At 51.2% G+C, this 23,604-nt stretch overlaps 1 protein-coding gene across 1 annotated transcript in view; it reads left to right on the top strand.

Annotated features, from left to right (window-relative positions):
• Positions 1-23,604, top strand: part of TFCP2L1 (transcription factor CP2 like 1) — a 53,474-nt gene that overhangs the window by 14,647 nt on the left and 15,223 nt on the right. The window contains exons 4-10 of the mRNA XM_029933331.1: positions 15,853-15,929; positions 16,455-16,560; positions 17,241-17,347; positions 18,901-19,053; positions 21,858-21,968; positions 22,663-22,717; positions 22,837-22,840. Coding sequence (XP_029789191.1) covers positions 15,853-15,929; positions 16,455-16,560; positions 17,241-17,347; positions 18,901-19,053; positions 21,858-21,968; positions 22,663-22,717; positions 22,837-22,840 — 613 coding nt within the window. The remainder of the gene's footprint in view (positions 1-15,852; positions 15,930-16,454; positions 16,561-17,240; positions 17,348-18,900; positions 19,054-21,857; positions 21,969-22,662; positions 22,718-22,836; positions 22,841-23,604) is intronic.

Raw genomic sequence — 23,604 nt, 5'->3', positions numbered from 1 at the left:
TGGGACATAGGAGCTCTCCCAAGTCTGGTGCCTGGCCCTGGAGTGGCCCAGGCAGGGGAATAGTGGCTAAGAGCGAGAAAGCTGTGCAAGGAGGTGGTTGGGGTGTGGTCAGTAGTTGCTTGGTTTGCATGTGAAAGGCACACACAAAGACTAGTGATTTATTTTTAAATGTTTTTAATGTTTGTTTATTTTTGAGAGAGAGAGAGAGAGACTGACAGACAGACCGAGAGACGGAGTATGAGCTGGGGAGGGGCAGAGAGGGGGAGACACAGAATCCAAAGCAGGCTCCAGGCTCCGAGCTGTCAGCACAGAGCCCAATGCGGGGCTTGAACCCACAGACCGTGAGATCATGACCTGAGCCGAAGCCGGATGCTTACCTGACTGAGCCCCCCAGGTGCCCCAAGGCTAGTTGTTTATAATCTGAGAACTGTCTAGCCCTAGGAGGGTTTGTAAGGCCCCAGACACCAAAGCATCGAAACATGGTTAATTAATTAATTTTTATAATGTTTATTTATTTTGAGAGAGAGAGAGAGTAGAGGAGGGACGGAGAGAGAGAGAATCCCAGGCAGGCTCTGGGCAGACCCAGGGCTCAGCCTCCCGAACCTCGAGATTAGGACCTGAGCCGAAATCAAACGTCAGCCCCTTAACTGATTGAGCCACTCAGACACCCCAGAAACGTGGTAAATTTATTGCATGACCTTGGCTGCTGCCCGGGGCTATGAGCGGAACAGTGGGCACAAGGGAGCTGCTTGGAGAAAAGCTCCGTTTCAGACTTGGATTCAGCCACTTTTCCCGTAGTTGACTCCATCTGCATAACCCCCAGCAAACTGGCTTGCGCTGTGTTCTCGTGGGAGCTGGCCCAGCTTTGGGCTGTCCCGTTCTGTGGCTGCCTTCCTGTAGGACCAGGGCTTGGATGTGCAGGCCTGATGCTTTCATGCACCTGGGGAAACCTCCCTCTTGTGCAGCTGCAAATGCTCCCCACACGGTGGGTTCCTGAAGAGTTGTATGTCCTTGATCTAGAGGGGGTCGGCAGGGTTGCTTTGGGCTGCAGCACTTTGACTCTGCCTCGCGGCAGGTGCATTTCCACCCCCAGAGAGCGGCCACTCTGGTCTCGGACGTGTGGTTTGAAGCTCAGGTGCTTTGTGTGCTTTTTACCATGTGGCTTGTGAAATCCTCTGTGTCTCTCCCTCTCTCTAGGTCGTTTAGGGAAACATTAGCAGCATTGCTGAGTTTCTTCAAGACGACCTCTCATCATCTTGGTATCTGTCTTGTGACCCTTTCTGTCTGATGTCACTTTGCTTCGTGTGATCTCTGAGCAGAGCTGGGCAGTGTATCCTCTCAGAGGTGTTAGCCGGTGTCCTTTGTCAGCGCTGTCCCGCCTCTTTTGCATGTTGTTTCGCAGTCACTTTATTCTTTTAACTGCGACACCTTGTCTGAACTGTCCGCACAGAGCCCAACATGGGGCTCAAAATCATGAAGCGCAAGATCATGCCCTGAGCCAAAGTCAGATGTGCAACCAGCCAAGCTGCCCAGGTGCCCTGGCCGCTCTGGTTTTAAACAGTTTTATTGGGATGCAATTCACGTACCATATAGTCCACTCACTTAAAGTACCCCATCCATGTTTTTTAATATATTCAACTAAATATACCACACCACCGCCCCTATTAATCATAGAACACTTTTTGTCCCTCTTAAACTTTGCACCTGTTAGCGAGCAGTCTCCGTTCCTTCCCTCCTCCCCACCTCCAGCCGTAGGCAGCCACTGTCCGCTTTCTATCTAAAAATTCGCCTGTTCCATGGTATGATACAAATGGTGGTCTTTTGTGATTGACTTCCTTCACTTAGCATAACGTTTTGTTTTGTTTCGTAAATATTTTATTTTTGAGTCATCTCTCCGCCCAACGTGGGGCTTGAATTCACAACCCCAATCAAGAATTGCATGTTCTTCTGACTGAGCCAGCTGGGTCCCCCTGGTGTGTTTTCAAGGGCCTTCTGTGTTGTTGCGAACTTCATTCTTCACTGTTGTATGATACTCTGTTGTGCAGGTAACCCTGATTTTATTGATCCTTTCTTCAGTTAATAGACTTGGGGTTGTTTCCACTTCTTGGCATCTTATGAATATGCTGCTATGAATATTCATATACAAGTTTTTGTGTGGACCTGTGTTTTCATTTCTCTTGTGAATGTATCTCGGGGCAGGATTTCTGGGTCATGCGGGGGTTCCATTTCAGTATTTGAGGAACTGCTAGACCGTTTTCCCAAGCAGCTACCCTGTACTACATTGCTAGCAGCACGCAAGAAGGTTCTAGTTTCTTCACAGCCAGCCCTTGTTGTCGTCCATCTCTGTGACAGTGTCAGGACCGGGTGGTGACCGCGGTGGCTGTCTGCTGGCATCACACAGAGCAGGGAACCTCAAGGCATGACTGCAGCCTCACGGCAGAAGCAAACGGAAGCCAGAGGCTTGAGCACCACGAGACTTCTCTGGCCTGCTTCCCTGTCCCACTCTGGGGACCTGCCTTCCACTCTCGCTGTGGCCAGAGGGCAAACAGGCCACCAAAAGCTCCTGAGAACATAGGTCCTCTCTGCACCAGCAGGGCGCTCTCATTCCCTGCCTCTGCTTTGGCACTCCCAGGGAGGGAGCTGTAGGCCAGGCCAGGTCACATGCTTATGGGCTGGGATGTGGCCCAGGGCCTGGGGCCTCTGTAAGCAGGGCTGCTCCCGCCCTCTCCCTTTCTCCACCCTCATGCAGCTCCTTGACATGGTCCCCGTGCACTTGCTCTTCTGGAAGGCCTACGGTGAAGGGAAAGAAGAGGTTTTGGTTGTGTTGAGTCTGCATAGGCAGGGACTGCAAAGTCCTTCATCTCACCAGAGGCTGAGAGAGAAAATGGGGGGCCCCAGGGCCGGAATACTGGGGGCTGGAATCCGAGTGACCAGGAACCCTGGCTCCTCCCTCCAAAGTCCTGACCAGCAAAGGGAACATCAGCCCAGGATGTGGTGCAGGGCAGGTCTCAGAGGGGAGGTGACCGAATGAGTCACAGTTCTGACCTTATCTTTGAGATTTTTTTTTTTTTCTCTTTACTGTTCTTTGTCTTAGTAATTTACCATTCATACCCCTGCGGCCTGAGCAGCAGGGTACCTATTTCCACACATTGGCCCCCGGGCTTTATGTTGTCAGCCTTTGAAACCTTCCTAATATGCATAGAGAAAATGAGCTCTTTATTTTAATTTGCATTTACTTAATTTCTCCTGTTAGGAGTGCAATTAAATATCTTTTTATATGTTTACATTTCTTTTTACAAAAGACTGGCAGTTTCTACCCATTGCTCATTTTTCTGTTGCCCTTTTGCTTATTGATCTGTGAGAACCATTGTATTAAGTTGAACCAGATGCAGTTACCGCTTACTTTAACTTTCTGTTAAATTTACCAGTTAACTAGAAAGGGGTTGACGCGCTGTAGTTACATATTGTTCATTTTAATAAAGATTCAGTTTAGCACTGTGGCTGGATACAAGTTAAACATACAAAAACCAGTGCATTTCCTATGAACCAGCAATAAACAAATAGGAAATAAAATAGGAAAAAGATACGTCATTCCCAGCTTATGAGCATGACCATTCCTGGGTCCCATCTAGGTCTACTATCCACAGTTTTAGGTGGCACTTGGGAATCCAGAATGTTCTGGGGAGGGAGAAGACAATCATTTTAGACTTAAAGTGTCAGAGGGTATTAAGAGGTACAAAGTGTCAAAAATAGTACCAAGATTCTATACAGCTTCCCATAATGTCACCATCACATATAAACATGGTACAGGGGGGTGCCCGGCTGGCTCAGTCAGTGGAGCATGTGACTTTTGGTCTCAGGGTTGTGAGTTTGAGCCCCATGATGGGTGTAGAAATTGAAAAATTAAGAAAATAAGTGAACATGGTACAGTGATTGAAACCAGGAACTTACACTGATGTGAGGCTCTTACCTCTACTAGTCTTGCATTTTACTGGTGTCTCCACTGCTGACCTTTTCTGTTCCAGGATCCAATCCAGGATCCCACGTGGGATTTTGTTGTCTAGTTTCCTTAGTCCCCTGCAACTGGGGATGGTTCCTTAGTCTTCTCTTGTCTTCTATGACCTTCAGACTTAAAGAATGCTTACTGGTTAGTTATTTGGTAGAATGCCCTCAATTTTGGTTTGTTTGATGTTTTTATTTTTATTTTTAATTTTTTAAATCTTTATTTTTGAAAGAGGGGGAAGACAGAGCTTGAGTGGGGAGGGGCAGAGAGAGAGGGAGACACAGAATCGGAAGCAGGCTCCAGGCTCTGAGCTGTCAGCACAGAGCCCAAGGCAGGGCTTGAACCCACGAACCCTGAGATCATGACCTGAGCTGAAGTCGGGCGCTCAACTGACTGAGCCACCCAGGCACCTCTTATTTGATGTTTTTAAATAAAGAGATTGAAGTTTTGCATTTTTGGCAAGAATGCCACAGTTGTGACATTGTGCCCAGCCTAGTGCATCATATTACAGGCTCATGATGCTAATTCATGTCATTGGTGGTAGTGCCAACCTGCTGCGAGGTGTTGGTATTTTCCCCTTTGTTGTAATTGATAGATATCTTGGGGTGGGGGAGATAATTGGAGACTATGTTAATACCTTGATTATCCTCAAACTTATGCCCACTATTTTTTCAAGTGTTCATTTAGTTTTGCAAGAGATAGAGCGCGAGAGGAAGGGATTCAGAGAGAAAAGGAAGCAAAGAATCCAAAGCAGCCTCCAGGCTCTGAGCTGTCAGCACAGAGCCCAACATGGAGCTTGAACCCATAGACTTGAGAGATCATGACCTGTGCTGAAGTCAGACATTCAACCGACTGAGCCCTCCCCCAGGCGCCCCAAACTTATGCCCACTATTAGTTGATCCTTTGGCTGATCATTTTTGTACCAGTTTTAACTGTTGCATTTGCTTAATGGTGATTTTCTATTTATTTTTGCCGGACTCCAGCTCCAGCAGGTCCAGGGCTCCCTGAAGGATGGACAGTGTTGGTGAAAGGGAGCGAGAGAGCCATGAGGTTCTTTCTGCTCACCAGGCAGGCATCTCTGCTCTGACCTGATAGTCAGCTTTATTTATTGAAAAAATGTATGGGGTATAAAACAGAAGTGGCAGTTGCCTTAGACTATGATTTCTGATGACAAGTTCTTTGGTATGTAAAAATTTCCCAGAACATAGATGGTAGAAGACTCGTACATAACCTTTATCAATAGTGATTGATGTAGGTGACCAGATGCTTATCACATGGGGAAGGAAGGGATCTTTAGCATTCAAATACAGGGCGATGTTTTTTAGCATAGCAAAGGTAAGAGTTAGTTCTTTGTAAGCAGGGGTCAATAGCCTGTTTTCCAGGGGGAGAAAAACAGGTTTTCTCAGGAAATGTAATATTTGCTCCTATAATCACAAAAGAAAAAACTCCTATAACAAGTTTTTTCACAAGGTACAATTCACATATTTTTAGCATAAGAAGGCAAGTCACTCCTGATATCAGTCAGTCAGGTGCCTTGGGGGTTGGTGCTCAAGCAGAAATTGAGTGGGGGTTGAGTGGGCGTAGACTCGGTCACAATCTGATGGTGGGAGGTCTTGCAAACCTGCCTTACTTCGGAAATGGCTCCCAGCAATTTCTCTCTCTCTCTACATTTGGAAATTGGAATGCTGCCGTCGAAAGGAGCATTTTCTTCTCTACCCTTCATTTACGCATCTACTTATTTATCACATGAGTATGGACCTGTGCATATTTATTTTATCCTCTGTGTTAAAATTCAACATTATTGTTTTTGAATTCTTGCCTAGTTTGTGCCACTTGTGGCTAGTGGGGGCTCCCCCAGATTGGCCTCCGTGTTGCATTGACATGCCCCTCTGTCCTTTTTCTGAGCCTTGGAAACATCCCCTTCTCTAAAGAGTTTCTAGGACACGGACACCTTTACTCTTGTACATATGCACACGTACTTACTGTGTGTGTAAGGGACCCGTTGTGTGCCAGGCACGGTGCCTGGGCCCTGGCATAAGTGGCCGAGATGTGGTTGAGCCCTGTCCAAGGTCACACAGGTGACAGGCCATCACGATCCAGACTTGGGTGTGTTGATGGCAAAGCCTTTTTGCAGAAGTCTGCCTTGTGTTGACACACGGGCGTGATAGTGCCCACACGCCGGTGAGAAGACAGACTCCTATGGGGGACACTGTGTGCGGTGCTCGTGCTTCCTCTCCTGCCCCTGCTACCCGGCTGCTGGCGGCCACTTCCCTTCTCGGAGCTAGCGATGGCCTCCATTATGTTTTATGTGGCTAATTACCCAAAGCAGTAACTGTTGGAAAGTAAACAACCTTTAAATCTTGGCTGGCCCCGGCAATTGCCTCCTGTCCTCAGGAACACTGTGATCCGGGCAGGAGGCCCTGCTGTGGGTTCCGCTCACTGGGCAGAGTGTGCTTGCGGCCTGGGTGAGGCCGGCAGGGCTGGGCCTGCTCCGGGCAGCAGAGGTGTCACCCGCGGCCCCCTCGCCCCAGACAGTGGGGAAGAGCCTCGGGTGGCACATCCAGGTGTGGCTGTCTCCTGGCTGTGGCCAGGGTGGCCGGGTCCCTCCGTGCGCAGAGCTGCTGTGAGGGCTGGAGGAGTCCGTCTGCAGCGCTAAGTGCATGAGTCGTTGGGCTCGGTACCTGAGAGCACATTTCAGGCCCTTTGCAAGTGCTCGCCAGGTCTGGCATTGACTGGGCACATCCTGCAGGCCTGGCTGGGAGAACGTTCTCTCCTTCAGTCTCAGGGCCATTCTGCAAGGAGCATTGCAGGGGAAATGCAGACAGGTTCACGAAGTTGCCAGTACACGGGAGGGTCTTGGCTCTGCTCCAACATCAGACCTGACCCCGGCCACCCTCCCCTTACCTGTCTTGGGCCAGGCCACAGGCTGCTCAGACTCTGCCATTGCCTGCACCATCGCCTTGGGTATGTCAGCATCTCTTGGGGCCTTGGTATGCTCACCTCTAACATGGGCACAGTCATAATGTGGGTTGTCAGGGTGGTCTCTTAGATGCTGGGTCCTCCCTGTGTCTGCCCTTGTCCACATGTATTTGGTGCTCTGCTTACTGGATAGAGACTTTTCCCCACATGTCCACCTGTCTCGTTGGGTTCTGGATACTGGCCTGACACTGGGGAAAAAAATACCAACCACGGTCACTGAGGGCATCTGCTACATGCCTGGAACAGTGTGAGGCACTCCCTACTGTTTGTTTTATGGTTGTCAAGTTCACATGTAATATATTTCTAGTCTTCAACAATGTTAGTGCTAAAGACGTATATAATTTAAGAGGGAAGGATCCTTTTCTGTCTGCTGTTAGACAGCGTGTATTAGACTCAGAAATATAAGAGGACACCTATAACACTTAAAAATAAAAGTGCAGTTACTTCGTGCACATATTGTTCAGCAACTTCGTGGTTGGGGGGTTTGGATTGTGTGTATCTTCCACATGGACGGGTATTGTCAAAATGGCCCATAGGCTGTGACGTAACCTCTCCCAACTCCATGCCAGCGTGTTTGAGAGTCCAGCCCCGTGGTTTGTCCTTTGGGGATGCTAGCAGTTGGTTTGATCTTTGCCAGTCTGATAGATGAAACCAGCATTGCATTATTGCCATTTGGCATTTCTTTGACCATCAGGGAGGCTAGTCACCTCTTCCTGCTCTTGCTGTGGCTGCCAGGCTCCAGCTCTGTTACTTGTTCTAGGGACTTTAATATCAAAATCTGCCACCATTAATTCTGTGCCTGTCACACGCCACTCCTGTACAAAGGGGTGGAATGTGAATGTGTATGTCTGTGTGTGTGCAAATCTGGTTCCGGTGAACCAGTAGCTGTTCTGTCCTCGAGCTTCTGGCCTAGCTGAGGAGCTCCCACTTAGGCCTCCCTCGAGAAAGCCAAGGGGCAAAGCCGCGAAGCATCCACAGAAGTTGGAAGGGAGGAAGAGGTCAGCAGAAAGAGTGAACATTATATACAAAGTCAAATTTCAGTGTCCATAAATAAAGTTTTATTGGAACACAGCCACACCCATTCGAGGAGTCGAGTAGTTGTGACAGACACCTCGTGGCCCACAAGGCTGAATGTAGTTCCATCTGGCCCTTTGGGTGGAAAGTTGGCTGATGCCGGGGCTAGAAGGCATTAGATACCACGGATTGGGAGGGAAGAATGGGGAGAGGAAGGTCTGCTGAGCACTTGTCTGGACGGAGTGCAGTGTGAAGAGCCAGGTGTATGTTTTCCTTGGAAAAGAAGTTGCTCTCCTACCCCATAGAGCCCTTGCCCCCCCCTCTTCCATTTCTGCCAGTGCTGGGGGAGGGTGGAGGCGAGGAAGGGCAAAGGGGCAGGGGCGGAGGCTGGGCATGGTCTTGAGGGTCAGGGAGAGGGAGGGTTCTACACCCTTTGGAATGGCCTGGGCCCGCTGTGCAGGGTCCAAACCATCCTTGGGGATGGTGGCCCAGCTCCCTACTGAGCCTCAGCTGGGAAGCCCCCAGTGCTCCCTGAGGGCTGAAGCTGGAGTGCCAAGGTGGTAGAGGTGGCCAGGGCTCCTCAGGTCAAGGTGGGGAGGTGGATGTGAAGCTGGTGCCTGCCCCTCTTCCAGCTCAGCCTGGCCTCCTGTGGAGGGCTAGTTTTCATCACCAAGTGCCAACCCAGGGGCTCCTTACCTTTTAGCCTTTCAAAGGCTTTTAATTGCTCCACCAGAGAGGGTGGGGCCAGGGATGACGGAGGGAATTGCCCTGAAGGCTTTGGGGGTGGACAGACCACACCAGGGCACTGCTATGCTGTTCCCCCAGGAGGTCTCACTGCAGAGGGGTTTCAGATTCAGCCAGAGACCTCTATGCCCCTCTCCACGGGGTGCACCTTCAGTCCTGTGACCACCCTCTGCTTTAAATACCATCCGCGCCCACATTTCTGAGACCTGGAATCTGAGGTTCACAGAGTGATTGACCCAGCAGTCAATGGTGGTAGTGGGTCCAACTCTGAGCTCAGGCTCCAAACAGGCTCCCCAAAGGAACTGGGGTATGCAGAGGAACACTGGTAGGTGCGTATCTCTGTAATGTTTCAGTTACTGTTTATCTCTGGTATGTGATGATGGTTTTCTGTATGCAGGTATGATACACACTTTCCAAAACTTAGTTTAAAAGGTGAGTTGATGAAATAATTAGGATCCTCACTCACAGGCAGTTCATGTCAGTGGCGGAGCTGTGGGGTAGTGTGTGAATGAGGGTGGGGACACTGCCCTGCTAGCATCTTGGAACGCCTTGCACCCAGCACGTCACTGGGCACAGATGGCAGTGGGGGGTGTAGGGTGACTACTGAGTAATGGAGCCTGAGGGGTCCTCCCTCTGAGGTGGTGGCAGGGGAGGGGGAGTCGGAGTCAGAACACACACACACACACACACACACACACACACACACACACACAACCGAAATGCAGTGAAGATGACAGCCAGCTCCAAGAGTTTTTTCCTCTTCTCCGTTAGTGTGAGTGTGAGTTTCAGATCAGTGGAGTACTACAGAGAGTAGGAGAGCAAATATTCATGTGCCCAACACAATTTGCAACCTTGCTGAATTTGCTTCTAATTTTCCCTCTTTCTTTTTTTTTTAAATTAAAAAATTATTTTAAATGTTTATTTATTTATGAGAGAGACAGAGCATGAGTAGGTGGAGGAGCAGAGGGAGAAAGAGACACAGAATCTGAAGCAGGCTGCAGGCTCTTAGCTGTCAGCACATAATCCAACACAAGGCTTGAACCCACGAACTGTGAAATCATGACCTGAGTCGAAGTCGGACGCTTAACTGACTGAGCCAGCCAGGCGCCCCTACCGTGTGCCTTATTTTGCTCAATATTATGACTCGGAGATTTCTCCACGTTGGTATGTGTCTCTAGAGTGCTCATTTTCAGTGCTGCGTGCCCTTGCATTCCAAGTCAAAGAATAGCATTAACGGATCTCTCTTCCTGGTGCTGCGTAGACAGTTGTTGAGTTTCTCCCCATAACGAGCAACGACACATTGAGCAGTTTTTGTCCATCTCCTGATGTGCGTCACGTGCTTCTTTCGGATATGCTTGTAGAATTGGATTTGCCTGGCTGAAGGGTGTGTGCATCCTTAACAAAGCCCTGTTGCCGGAATCTTCTCCACCACCATGCTTCCATCAGCAGTGCCCAAGTCCCCATTCTCCACCCTGGAATCAGCACTGCACTCAATGTCTTCTGACTGTAGCATTTGCCCCCGCCATGGACGTAAGATGGCAGCTTACCTTACGTGCATCACCCCACATACTTGTAGAGACGAGTGTCTGTTCACTTGTCGATCATTTTCTCTTGCTAGAGTGATCATTATAGCCCAGTTCTCCAGGTCAACCCCCACTCAGAGAGACTGCATAATTATTAACACCCTTGGCACTTTCAACAGTGTCTCGGTATAAATGGTGTCATGGTTTTCGTATATAATATAAAGGACATAATTTTTCCTTTGTGTATTTGTGTCTACTTAAAAAAACCTTTCCTACCCCATAGTCCTAAAATTATCTCATTTTCTCTAGAAATGTTAAGATTTTCCTTTTATTTTATGTTTTTCATTAACTGAATTGACTTATATATGCAATGAGAAGGGGATGTGTTTTTTCCATATAGATAACCCGTTATCCCACACTCTTAAAAAGTCTGTCTTTTCCCACTGTCATAGATCAAGTTTCTAAGTATCTAAAAGTCTATTTCTGGCTTTTTTATTCTTTTCTCTTAGGCTGTTTGTTTCCATGCCAAATTACATTATTTTAGTAACTATAACCTTACATTTTCAGAGTATTTTATTTTATTATTATTTTTGAAGTTTTATTTATTAAATTTTTTAATGCTTATTCATTTTTGAGAGAGAGAACCTACAAGCCGAGGAGGGACAGAGCAGGAGGGAGACACTGAATCCGAAGCAGGCTCCAGGCTCTGAGCTGTCAGCACAGAACCCTATGCAGGGCTCAAATCCATAAACCCTGAGATCATGACCTGAGCCGAAGTCAGACATTTAACTGACTGAGCCACCCTGGCACCCCTATTTTTTTATTTGAGAGAGAGAGAGTGCATGAGTTGGGGAGAGAGGCAGAGGGAGAGAGAGAATCCTAAGCAGGCTCCATACTCAGAGCAGAGTCTGACACGGGGCTCGATCCCACGACCCCTGGGATCATGACCTGAGCTGAAGTCAGGTCGGATGCTCAGTCGACTGAGCCACTCAGGTGTCCCTGGATTATTTTGAATGGAGTGTTTCAGGGAGACTAGTTTATCATCAGGAAACAAACATTCGACCTCATGCCACAGTGTGGTTACATGACCACTAGACTTTGAAAGCCATCTTGATTCAGCAGGTGCATCATAGGATATTAGGGATTTGAGCCTTAAAGGAAGGGGGAGGGTTTAGGTGTGTGGGAGAGGGTCATATAATAAGATGAATGTGAAGAAATTCGGGAGGAAATAGAGAATGGACTCCTTGAATGTTAGAACCAGAAGGTACTTTTGTAGCCTTTGGGACTGGATGGAGTATTTGGCTAAGTGATCAGTCTTTGGACTCTGATAAACCCAGGCTTGATCTTCACTAAGAATTTTAGTGTCTCTGGATCTTAATTTTAATGTCCTTGTCTATAAGGTGGGAGCAATGATGGGCTTTCCTCATGAGACTATTGACCAAGTCGGATAATGCACGTTAACAGGCTTGGCAGTGTCCTGGCTTGTGGCTGTACAGAAACTAAATGATAGTTACTTATGACTTTATTTCCTTGATTCTAGGGCCAACTTCTTTTTCTTTTGCCACATTTTATGTTTTTGGAATTAGAACATACTTTCACTACCATTTCCTATAGTACTTGTTTTTCTTCCCAGGCTGTTAAGAATGTGGGAAACAGAGTATTTTATAGACTAGGCAATGGGGCCAACATGCCCTGTGCAGGATCCACCTCCCAAGTGGATTTGGTCATGCTGGGAATCCTCTTATTGCTAATCCTAGAGAGAAGACGGAAGGGGAAAAACCCATCTTAACTTGGGATGGGGATGGTCTCTAAGCCATGAGATGCTGTAGGCAAACCGATACCTCCCAGAAAAGAGAGGTTGAGAGAGGATCATGTCCCCTACACCCCCTATTACAGATGTCCCCTGCCCAGCACATGACAGCCACCCGAGGATGCGGTAGGATCTGGAGACAGATGTAGTTTCTGCTCCTGGCCCTGCCACTTCCAAGCATGCCCAAGTCAGGGGACCTCTGCCTCCTCCTCTCAGCAGGGCCCACGATCCCAAGCTGCCCACGTCACAGGCTGTCTGACTTGTGAGCACCCAGTGAATGGGAGCTGCCTGTCACTGTTCCCGAGGCACGCTTCTCCCCTCCTGCCACATCATCTCAGCTTTGCTTAGTATTAATTACTCATTCATCCCTTCTGCCCTGGACATCCTGTGTACTCCTCAAAGTCCATCTTAAATGTGTTATCTCCTAGTTCAACCCTTTTGTCACCCTTCCCCCCCTCCCAGCCCCCTCACCCCCATTCTCTGCGAGTATTGCCTGACTTTGGGTCTCTGTTATCTCTTAGGAAGATTTTCTAAATTCTGCCTTATAGGAGTACTGGGATGTAACCCAGAAGACTGCTAGCCTTCGAGGGCCAGAGCGTGTCTCAGGTTTGCAAACCCTGTATACAGTCCAGGCACAGAAGAGCATCACGGAGAATATGAAGTCACCTTCAGGCACACACTTGCGGCGTGTCTACTGTGGGTCAAGCAGTATAGTAGCAAGAAGAACGTGTGCCTTCACGGAGCTCTTCCCACGGCTCCCGCCCACGCCCCGTAATGATGCTGGCCAGGCGGAGAGGTGCCCCCAGCTCAGCTTTCATGACCGTGCTGATCTGTGTGTGTGATCGTGGACGTTGGCCTTCTGATGGCGCCGTGTGAGAGCAGATCTGGGCGTGGGGAGGTCCGTCCTCAGGGCTGGCGTCCAGGCAGGAATGGGAGGGAGGGGCCCCGGAGAGTGTGTGTGCAGGAGGAGGGGACGAGGAGACCGCAGAGGTGGTGGGGAGGCTCGGGGGCCGGCCTCTGCTGTAGCCCCAGACCCAGGGCCCCGCTCATTAGCTCCCCATCCCAGATTCGCTGCCCCTTGTTATGTTCCTGCTCAAAACTGCCCTGCATGGGGTGTGAGGGGCCTCAGTGTGCCCGAGCCGGGGTCAGTGTTAATTGGGGCCTGGAGCACCTGGAAAGCCAGAGTGATGACCCTTAGGCTTCCGGCCTCATCCCAGAGCTGGCTGTATTTTCCCTCGGAGAAGGGAAAGGACACTGGAAAAACCAGTTAGGGTGTGTAAGGCTCCATTTCATGTCGCTGTTAAGGGAATGTTGGCTCCAGAGCCCGGAAACGGATATTAAAGTCTGGCTCTTGCAGAAAGCTAGAAGTGTCGGGAAGGTCAGTGAGTTGTGCCTCCTGGACTGGCAAGCAGGCAGGATGGGCGTTTGAGGCTTATGCCACCTCCTTCTGATGGGAAGGGCACCCCGCACGGCATCTTGAGTGATGACTGGGGCCTTGGTGCATCGCTGTGTCCGCCGGTCCTGGCCCAGAGGCTGGTGAACTACTGTGGGAATTTCGGTGCTTGGCCGGCCCCGTTTCTGGGCCCGCTGAGAGCCGTGGGAAGGAGCTCCGTGGCACATGGCCCTGTGTCCGTCCCTCTTGCTTCCGAGTCCCCACGATTCACGTGGCATCTGGCAGTAGTTTTGTCAGCAGTATTTGGAAGGGATTATTTGATCGCATGTTTCGCGCCCGTTCTCTTCGTTGCAGGGAGGAGTACATTTGCGTCCTGTGGCTGCTTTACAAATTACTACAAACCTGTTGGCTTAAAATAAAACAACAGAAGTTTATTGTCCCAGAGCTCTGGTGGCTGGAAGTGGGACATCCGGTGGGGCCGTGCTCCTCCCGTGCTTGCACCTGCCCGCTCCAGGGCTCCAGGTGTTCCTTGGCCTCCGGTCTCTTCCCTCCTGGTTGCATTGTCTCCTCTCCTCTCTGTCTCCCCCGTGTGTCTCTTGAAAGGACACTTGTCATTAGATTGAGGGACCTTCAGATAACTTAGGAATATCTCCTCTTCTCAGTGTCCTTAATTTAATTGCATCTGCAAAGACTTTTTCCAAATGCAAGATGATAGCATTCACAGTTCTGGAGATGAGGCTGTGGACAGACCTTTACTGGGAGGGGGCAGCAGGCAGCCCACCCCAGGGGTCTTAGGATTTTTCTAATCATGGCTGCTTTAGCTATTTCAAAGCTGCTAGCTGCTGGGTTTGTGCTTTGCATTTAAGTTGTGTTTGTGTGTGTGTGTGTGTGTGTATGTGTGTGTGTGTATGTGTATGTGTGTACAGATAAATATGCATATACATACACACGTATAGAGGGAGCAGAGAGGGGGAGAAGAGAGGGGGATTCTAATATAGGTAGATTTTTCTGTTTCCCCAGTTTTAGTTTCAGAAAGTCCCTCTCTATTGAGTGTCAGCTAAGTATAATTTATGTTTGCATAAAACCTTAAGAAATTGGGGGCTCCCAGGTGGCTCAGTCAGTTGAGCGCCTGACTCTTGATTTCGGCTCAGGTCATGATCTTGCAGTTGTGGGACTGAGCTGCTCTGTCCTGAGCATGCAACCTGCTTAAGATTCTTTCCCTTTCTTCTGCTGGTGTTTCCCCCTTCATACAGTCTCTCTTTAAAGTAAAAAACAACTTTAGGAAATTTACATTTTAGTCCAGTGGTAAGTTGTTTTGATATTTGCTGTGAGGTGAATACCTGTAAAACCCAGGGAGTTCTGAGTCAGGTCTGCAGTTTGGTGGATTGCATGTGCCATGTCAGTTTCCTGGAGGATTTGATACGTACCATACTTCCCTCGGATGCCACCACTGGGGAAACTGGGGGACAGGCACTCAGGATGTTTCTGTACTGTATTTGTAACTTCTTGTGAGTCTATCTTTATCCTTAAAAAAAAAAAATGCAGACAGCCAATCAGATTTACCAATACCAATCATCAAATCATTTATTCTCTCTTAATTGTAAACCATCCATTGTTAGTTGTGAAATGTATTAGGGTGTTTTAGAGTTGCGGTTATGGAAAAATTGACATCATTTGATATATGGTCTTCCAGTCAAGGAATATGGCGTCTCCTGTTTGTTCAGACTGTATATTATTTCCTTATAGAACGTGTATAGTTTTCTTCAGGTTAATCATAGATGGGATTCATCGATTCAGGTTCTCTGTTACTCTGCATCAGTCTCTTCTCCACGTATGTTCTGTAACCAGCTTGTGCTAGTTAGAATCCCCACACCCTTTAAATACATGAAATTCTTTTAACTTGGGAAAATGCTTTTCATTCTGCAATTAGAGACAATGTTTAACAGGCTTTTACTCGTTCCTTTAACCTGTGCTCGGGAAGGGTATGGTCAGTTATTTACTGTAATGTGGATTTGGGTGAGTGGCTGTGCTTTCCATCCAGGTGAATGGGGGGTGTCCTTTATGAAGAAATGAGAAGTTATGTTCCATAAATTTAATGTTAACTCCGTTTTGTTGAATTCCAGTTCTTTGAAAAATGTAGAAGTGCTGTGTCTTGGGGTGCATGTGGGGTGCCATCTGGGGTGCTCTAGGTGTAACCAGGCTGTGGGGACAAGCTGGGTGTGCAGTCCAGAGAACCCATTGGACGGCCACAGGCTCATGCCTCTGCTTTGTCCCCCGGGGGACATACGGCCTGGGTGCCCACTCAGGAGGTCAAGGAGGCCTCTATCTAGGTGAACCCAAGATTAGAAAACACTCAGAAATGGAAAATGTATTAACCCCCCTCTAGGTCAGTCCTATGAGATCCGGCTGCTGGAGAACCGGAAGCTGGGAGACTTTCAAGATCTGAACACAAAATATGTCAAGGCAAGGCTGTGGGGCCACCCCCTACCCTGTCCCCAGGGGCTGGCTGGGGCCTGGGAACCTGGGCTTGTGGGAGTGGGGCTCAGGAGGTCTGGGGAAACCCAGTGAGTTCCTGTTCCCCAGGGCGTGTTTGTCTTCGGGGGGCCGGGGGCGAGCGGGCGCCACTGAGAACCAGAGGGGCCTGGACTGTTGGAACGGGCTCTGGGTTAGACAAGACTCTGGTTTGAGCCAGGCTTTGCCGCTTACTGAGCTTCCCCGAGCTCTGGTTTGCTCCTCTACACAAAAAGTATAGCTTAGCCATGTGTGGAAAGCACTTGGTGATCTTGGACAAAAGTGTAGCCATCGTTTTCACTGTATGATCGGGGTTCTGAGCGGGGAGAGCATGCAGAGCTCAGAGCTGGGAAGGAAGGCTCCAGCCGGGTGGGCCTTGGTCTTAAAGGGTGGAATGTTTGCCCTGGTAGGTGGTTCCTCTTGGGTCCTCATTGGCTGCACACTCAGCTGTCCCCTGCTCTGCCTCCCCTTCTGCAGAGCATCATCCGAGTGGTTTTCCACGACCGCCGGCTGCAGTACACAGAGCACCAGCAGCTGGAAGGATGGCGGTGGAGCAGGCCTGGGGACCGGATCCTGGACATCGGTGAGTCTCCTGAGCTAGGAGGGGCCAGGCACTCCAGGATACCAAGATACCAAGATACTGTGGGACTCAGGGACAGACACTTCAGTGCATTCCTGCCTTGGGCAGAATGCTGTGGGAGCTGACACAGGTGACGTGTCCTCAGGCCTGCCCTTGGGGACTTCCCCTTTCCAGTGGAATGCAAAGGCCAGGTGCTGTCTGGGATTGCGGGGACTTCCCGGGGCTTCCCAGAGGGCCTTGTCGTAAAGGATCTGATCTGTGAAAAAGGGAAGGCATCACCGATGGCAGTAGAGATTAGATTTTGGAGTCTTAAGCACGGATCCATGGTCTTTTATCTATAACCCCGGGAGCCATTTGGGAGCCATTTGGGTTTTGGAATTTAGAACCTAGAAATGACAACTGGGTGCGCAGACCCCCTAGCTCCAGGTCATTTCTCCAGTGGGCAGTCAGGCACACTGATACTTCTGCAGCAGACTAGAGTGACTGGTGACACGGATCGGGACAAAGACTCTAAACAGCTTTGTGGCACTTCAAGTCTGGCTGTCTGCCAAATGGGTCATGCAAGATGTACCTTTCAGAACTTGTGGCCTTTCAGATGGTGCTTAATTGGGACCTGCAGTGAGAGTCCTTCCCTAAGTATTTGGGAGTGGCTGACTATGGCACTTTTGTGTATGTGTGTGCAGATATTCCACTGTCTGTTGGTATCTTGGACCCCAGGGCCAGCCCCACCCAGCTGAACGCCGTCGAGTTTTTGTGGGACCCTTCGAAGAGAGCCTCTGCATTCATCCAGGTTAGCGGGGGGAGGTCGTCCTCTGGGGGAGCCGAGAGTTTCGGGGCCCAGTCCCTCTGCAGTGCCCTGTGGAACTCCCATTCTCTGTTGTAGGGACACACCCTGAAGGGAAGGGGTGCAGGAGTGTGGCCCAGGCACAGAGCTGGCTACTCCCTGGGGCCGGAAAGGGGCTTGGCGTGTTGTAGAATCCTGGGAGGCATTTGCTTATCAATATGTAAGCTTGTTACAAAATAAGCACATCTTAGCATATATCCCATGAAATAAAATGGTTTTCCATGGTAGTTTCTATGTTTACATTATTTGATGGTCAGGCACCTGGTGGGGACTCAGGGACATGGCAGGGCCCCTGTGCTTCTGGGCTGACACGGACTCTCACTTACTGTATGTCCCTTTCTGAGCCTCTTCATTTTTCCACCTGTCTTATGAATCAGAGAGTGAGCCTAAAGTCATTACTGCTGTGCCTGGCCTATAGTAATTGCTCAGTAAAAGTTAGTGACCTTTTTAAAAAGTAGATGAGCCTCGAGGGTATTATGCTAAGCGAAATAAGTCAGGCGGAGGACAGATACCATATGTCTGCACTCATATGTCTAACAGGAGAACAGGAGAAACCTAATGGAGGACTATGGGGAGGGGAAGGGGGAAAGAGAGTTGGGGAGAGAGAGGGACACAAAACCTGAGAGACTATTGAATACTGAAAAGGAACCGAGGTTGAAGGGGAAGGGGGAGGGGGGAAAAGAGGTGGTGGTAATGGAGGAGGGCACTTGTGGGGAAGAGCACTGGGTGTTGTATGGAAACCAATTTGACAATAAACTATTAAAAAAATTAAAAAAAAACAAACAAAAAAACCCCCAACAACATAATTACAGTGTTAGAGAGCGAGCATGCATGCATGCAGAAGAGGGGCAGAGAGAAGAAGAGAGAGAATCCCAAGGAGGCTCTGTGCTCAGCATGGAGCCTGACATGAGACTCAATCCCGTGAACCATCATATCATGACCTGAGCCGAAACCAAGAGTCAGTTGCTTAACTGACTGAGCCACCCAAGCACCTCTGACTGTATTTTAAAATCACTATTGCAATATCGTTGCATTACTGCAGTAATACATTAGTATTATAGTATTAAAATAATAAATACATAGTGAGCACATTTTCGTGTAGTCGGTACTTAGCAGAAACATCAAAATGGTTCTAGCCTCCTGGTCATGCTTCTGGCCCAGCCTCAGGAACCTGGACCCCAGGGCCCCTGGGGGCTTAGCTGTGGTCCCACCTGATCTGCAGTCTGTGGGGTTTGCCTGGGGAGAGAAGTGAAGGGGAGCTGCTGGGGCCCATGGGCCTGAGCAGTGGCAGGACTGAGCTGGTCAGGCAGGGCCCCAAGGTCAAGGGACCAAGGTGGGAGGGTGTGTCCTTTATAACTCGGGGATGTGGGGGAGCGGGGAGGCTGAGACAGACCTGCACCTGCCTGGGCAGGATGGGAACCCTTCATGCGGTGAGGGGCCCTTGCGGAGCCCAGGACCTGTCCCCACCCTTCTTGATTCTGGCCTGTATTCCCTCGTAGGTGCACTGCATCAGCACAGAGTTTACCCCGAGGAAACACGGGGGTGAGAAGGGCGTGCCTTTCCGGGTGCAGATCGATACGTTCAAGCAGAACGAGAATGGGGAATACGCGGCACACTTGCACTCGGCCAGCTGCCAGATCAAGGTGTTCAAGGTGGGACATCCATACCACATCCCTCCCAGGGTCACGCGCGCCCACAGGCCCGCCTGCGCAGCCCCCCCCCTCCCCCCGGCCTGGTGGGGGCTTGGCATCACTGTGGCCTGGGGCTCCGCCGGGACCCCTAAAGAGCAGGAGCAGCACATCCGGTGGTGATGGGCTTGCCGGCGTAGGCATCCTCCTGCTGGGGGCACCTTCCGTCTCCCGTCACCATGGATGGATATGCCCATCTCTGCTTTGTAAGAGTGTCTGGACTTGAACAAGTTTGGGTTTCTGTTTCCTCCCTGCGGGAGACAGCTCTCTGAGGTCCCAAGGCCGTGTCGCCGCAGGGGTCCTTTGTGCTCACCCCCTGCCTTTGCCTGTCACCATTTTCATCTTATCTGTCTGGACCAATACTCCCTCATGGGAGTTGGTGGCTGGTGATGCAGCCCAAGGCCCTGCATGGCCCTGGGGAGGTGCAGGGTCTCCGTGGAGCCTGTGGCGGCCCAGGGGTGAGGGCTGGTAGGCCATGTGGATCTGGACGCCTGGGTCAGTTAGTGGTGCTGCGGTAACACCCTTCAGAGCCCTGTGTCGGGATTGACTCCTTGAACTCACTCCCACTGTATGGGTTTCCTGTGGCTGTTGTAACAGAGTACTTACCATGTGTTTAGGGGCTTAGCACCACACAAGTTTGTTATTTCCCAGTGCTGGGGGCCTGAGGTCTGAGAGGGTCTCCCTGGGCTAACGGCGCCGAGCCCTTCCCTTGCCATGCCACTCCCCCCTTCCCCCTCCCTCTCTTGCCCCCTTCTGTGGGCCTGTGATTGCATGGGGCCCTGGCATAATGCAGGATGGCCTTCCTGTTTTCACCCCACACTCTAGCTCACTTAAGTCTACGTGCAGCCTCACCCCTTCTGCCACATAGGGTGACGGCCTGACAGGTCCTGGGGATGAGGACATGGCTGTCTCGGGACAACACGCTTCTGTTGACCTGGTCCGCTGTCGTGGTGGGTGCCGCAGCCTCTGGTCTTGCTGCCTGTTCCGGGATTGCACAGTTGTGGTTTCCCTGGACAGCTTCTCCATGGTTTCCCATGGACAGTTCCCCCGCTGCGCTGCTGGAGGTCCTTGCCTGTCCCTAGTCATCCCTTTGTCCTCTTCATATACAGACTACATCTGTGGTCCCTCCAGTTGCACTTGTCCTCAGGCCCGGTGGTGTCCAGTGGAGTTCCTAAGGATCAGGTGCTGCATTGGGCAACAGGAGAAAGGGACAGTGTCTGTCCCCCCACAGTGCCTGTCTCCCCCTCCCCCCACCAGCTCCTCTTTCTACACCTTGAGGCAGAAGCCCGGGGTGAGGGCTCTGCCCACCACACTCCTGGACCACACACCAGGAACTATTGAGGAATTGGTCTGGAGGCTTCCTTGTCTGAGTGACTCAGGAAGGACCTTGGTATCTTCTGCAGGGGCCTGGGTCCTCTATCCCCTGAATCTGGCTTCTCAGAATGCCTGAGGAGGTGTGGCTACCCCATGCGCCCAGCCCCATCACAGACAGAGTTCTTGCAGTGTGCACAAGTACCAGGCGGAGTCTCACCAACCTGTCCATCACCCCGTCCATCACTGGGATGCCTCCCGCTTGGTGGGGCCATGCCCTGGGGCTCAGTGGGTACGTCAGGGCCTCTGAAGGGACAGACAGGACCCCTCTCTGACCAGCCACCTCCCCCACAGGCGTCACTGGGCTGAGTGCTAAGCCCACACGCAGCCTCGCCTCACGTCCGCCAACTGGAGAATCCCTCCTGTTAGGGACAGGAGTGGGGAGGCAGGCTATGGGGGAGATGAGATGACCTGACTTCCTGTGAGCCCATCTCTGTCTAACATGGGCATTGCGTTACCCTGAGGGCTGTTTCCTAAAATGCTCTTGGGCCAGGAGCCAATGGCTATGGTCTGTGGGAGGTGCATGCTGGGACAGGAGACCCTGAAGGTGCCGCTGAGTGTGGGAATGCACAGCTGTCACTGCACACTGCAGCCCATCGTGTACACGGTGACACTGCTCTGTCCTGGGTGCTGTGGCTGCTTGGAGTCCTGATGTCGGAAGCCACCAACCAGGCGGTGACTGTCCAGAGCACACCTGTGAGCGGGGCCACCACACCTGGGCACTGTTTCCCCTGCTTGACACTTGATTCTGCTTCAGTTTCTCTATTTTAAGACCCCGAACGGCTAAAGCAGGTGCCTTTTCATTTTTGACAAGTGACTTGAGCCTCAGTCCTTACCTGTAAATGAAAGATGGGCTAGAGCTTATGAGGCCCGGGCCCCTCTGAAAGTCACTCATGGTTGCTTGGCGCCCAGGCCAGGCTCTGTCAGGATGGAGGTGTCACCCTGCGTGAGCAGGGAGCTGCACAGGGGGCCCTAGGAGTTGGGAGTCCGAGGCCTTTATGCATGTCCAGAGTCTCCCAGCCCACTGGTGCATACCAGACTCCCCACCCCTGTAACCCAAGGAATGTCTTGGGGTTTGCTGAGGCTCCCAGGGGTTTGTCTAGGGGCCAGTGGCATTGACATTCCCCATGAACTGCCAAGAGGCAGGCGCCCAGGGGAGGCTATGAGTCCCCTTGGGTGGGGAGGCACAAAGGCTCTGGGAGGAGGGCCGCAGGCTTGCCCCCTGGGGGCGGTGACAGAGATGCCCTCCTGTCCAGAGATCCAGCCTGGGCTCCTGGGCCCCGGGCGCGGTGGGGTGTGCACGAGTCATTGTGACTGTCGCTCAGACCCAGGTCTTTGTCTGACAGCTGCCTCTGCCTGCTTTGGACTAATTAGACCTCTGTGCTCTGCATTTGCAGCCAAAGGGAGCTGACCGGAAACAGAAGACGGACCGGGAAAAGATGGAGAAGAGAACTGCCCAGGAGAAGGAGAAGTACCAGCCATCCTATGAGACCACCATTCTCACCGAGGTGAGCGGGTGCCCTGGGTCGAGGTTCTCGGGAAGCTGCCCACCTGGAGGAAATGCTTCCCTTGAAAGTGCCCAGTAAACTGCGGCAGGTTCCCAGGGCCGGAGCTGTGTTCATTCAATGAGGCCTGGTGGCCAGAATAGCTTCCAGCTCTGTGCTGCATTTGCACCTTCCAGAATCAGGTTATTATTAGTTTTTTAACAGGTAAAGGCCCTAACTCCAGAAGGTACAAGGGAGTGTACATACCTCAGGAAATGCCTCTCTCGGAGGTACCATAGCCTCGAGCTGCGCCCAGGGCAGCTGGTGTCTCTGGGTCCACCTGTGTCTGGCCCCTGCTCACACAGGTGTGCTCACCACCCATTTGTTTTGCACCAATGGTGCACACAGACACACTGTTCTTTACCTTTGTCTTATAGCCTATGGGAGTCAGTTCCCTGTCTGTTCACAGAGAGCTTTCTAGTTCTCCATCCAGCGGCGTGGCCTCTGCTGGGTGGCTAGACAGCCTACTGGGGGACATTGGGCTCTTGCCAGGCTCTGGCTCTTGCAGACAGGGAGCGTCAGATGGCCCTTGCACATGGAGTTCTATGCATGGTAGAGAGACCCGAGGGCTCCTTTGGTCAGAGTGGGTGGTTGGGACAGATGTCAAAGTGGGTTTCCCCCTAACCTTGACACTGATTCCAGCCCTCCTTCTGCCCAGGGTGTGTCTGAGACCTTCACCGTCATAGGCTTCCTCCCGTCCCAGCTCCCCGCTGGTGCCCCCCTTCGTGGGCTCTGTTGTTTGTATAAACAACTGTTCCCCACCGTGTTCTGTAATCAGAGCAGCTAGTGGCTGTGTGGCCGCTGAATAATTTGACAGGCACTCCCTCCGCAGACGCGTGAGGCCCAGCGCCGGCTGTGGCGGTGTTAAGGCCATGTTAAGGGTGAGGCCCAGGCACAGAGCATCTAAGCCAACAGTGGCTGGTCCTGGTCCTGGCTGACAAGCTGTATGTGTGAGCATGTGTAGTAAGCCATAGGCAGAAGTGTATTTGCAACAGGATAGTCTGGAAGCTAATTTTGCAGCGCAGACTGCTACATACTGGTGTGTAACTCGGGATGGCAGTGGGCAGCGAGCCCTGGTGCAGGAAGAGCCTGGCTTACTCTTGCAGAAAGCAGTGCCAGGCCTTAGTCCCCTCCTCTGTGGGTGATCCCATCGGGGGTTGCCCTCCACGCCCCTACTGCCCTCCATCTGAGGACACTTTCCCTTCCTGGCCTTCTGCTCCTGGCTGTCTTCGGACTCCCGAGTGGAGGAGAGGTCCAGGGATGCTCCAGGACGCACCCCCCCCCCCGCCCCAGCCCTTGTCAGGGTGAGGTGTGGTTAGTCAGAACCCCCACTGGGCCTGTGACCTTGTGAGGTGTCCACGTGTCGGCTCTCTTCTTTGGCTCCCAGATTTAGCACCAACACATTCCAGCCCATTCTCCCCACAGAGTTAAATAATTACCATGCCGTTGGTCGGCGGCTGACAGTAAGTCCTCAGGAATGTTCCAAGTCGGCCCTCTCCAAAGAGGTGTCATCACCAGGAAGGGAGGAAATGGATACTGGGTCCGCTGCTTCCCCAACAGGCAAAACCTGTAGGTCTTTGCTGTCTCTGGACAAGTCTCA

Source organism: Suricata suricatta, chromosome 3 (assembly GCF_006229205.1).
Source record: "Suricata suricatta isolate VVHF042 chromosome 3, meerkat_22Aug2017_6uvM2_HiC, whole genome shotgun sequence".
NCBI classification, from domain to species: domain Eukaryota; kingdom Metazoa; phylum Chordata; class Mammalia; order Carnivora; family Herpestidae; genus Suricata; species Suricata suricatta.
This window is presented reverse-complemented; position numbering and strand designations above follow the sequence as displayed.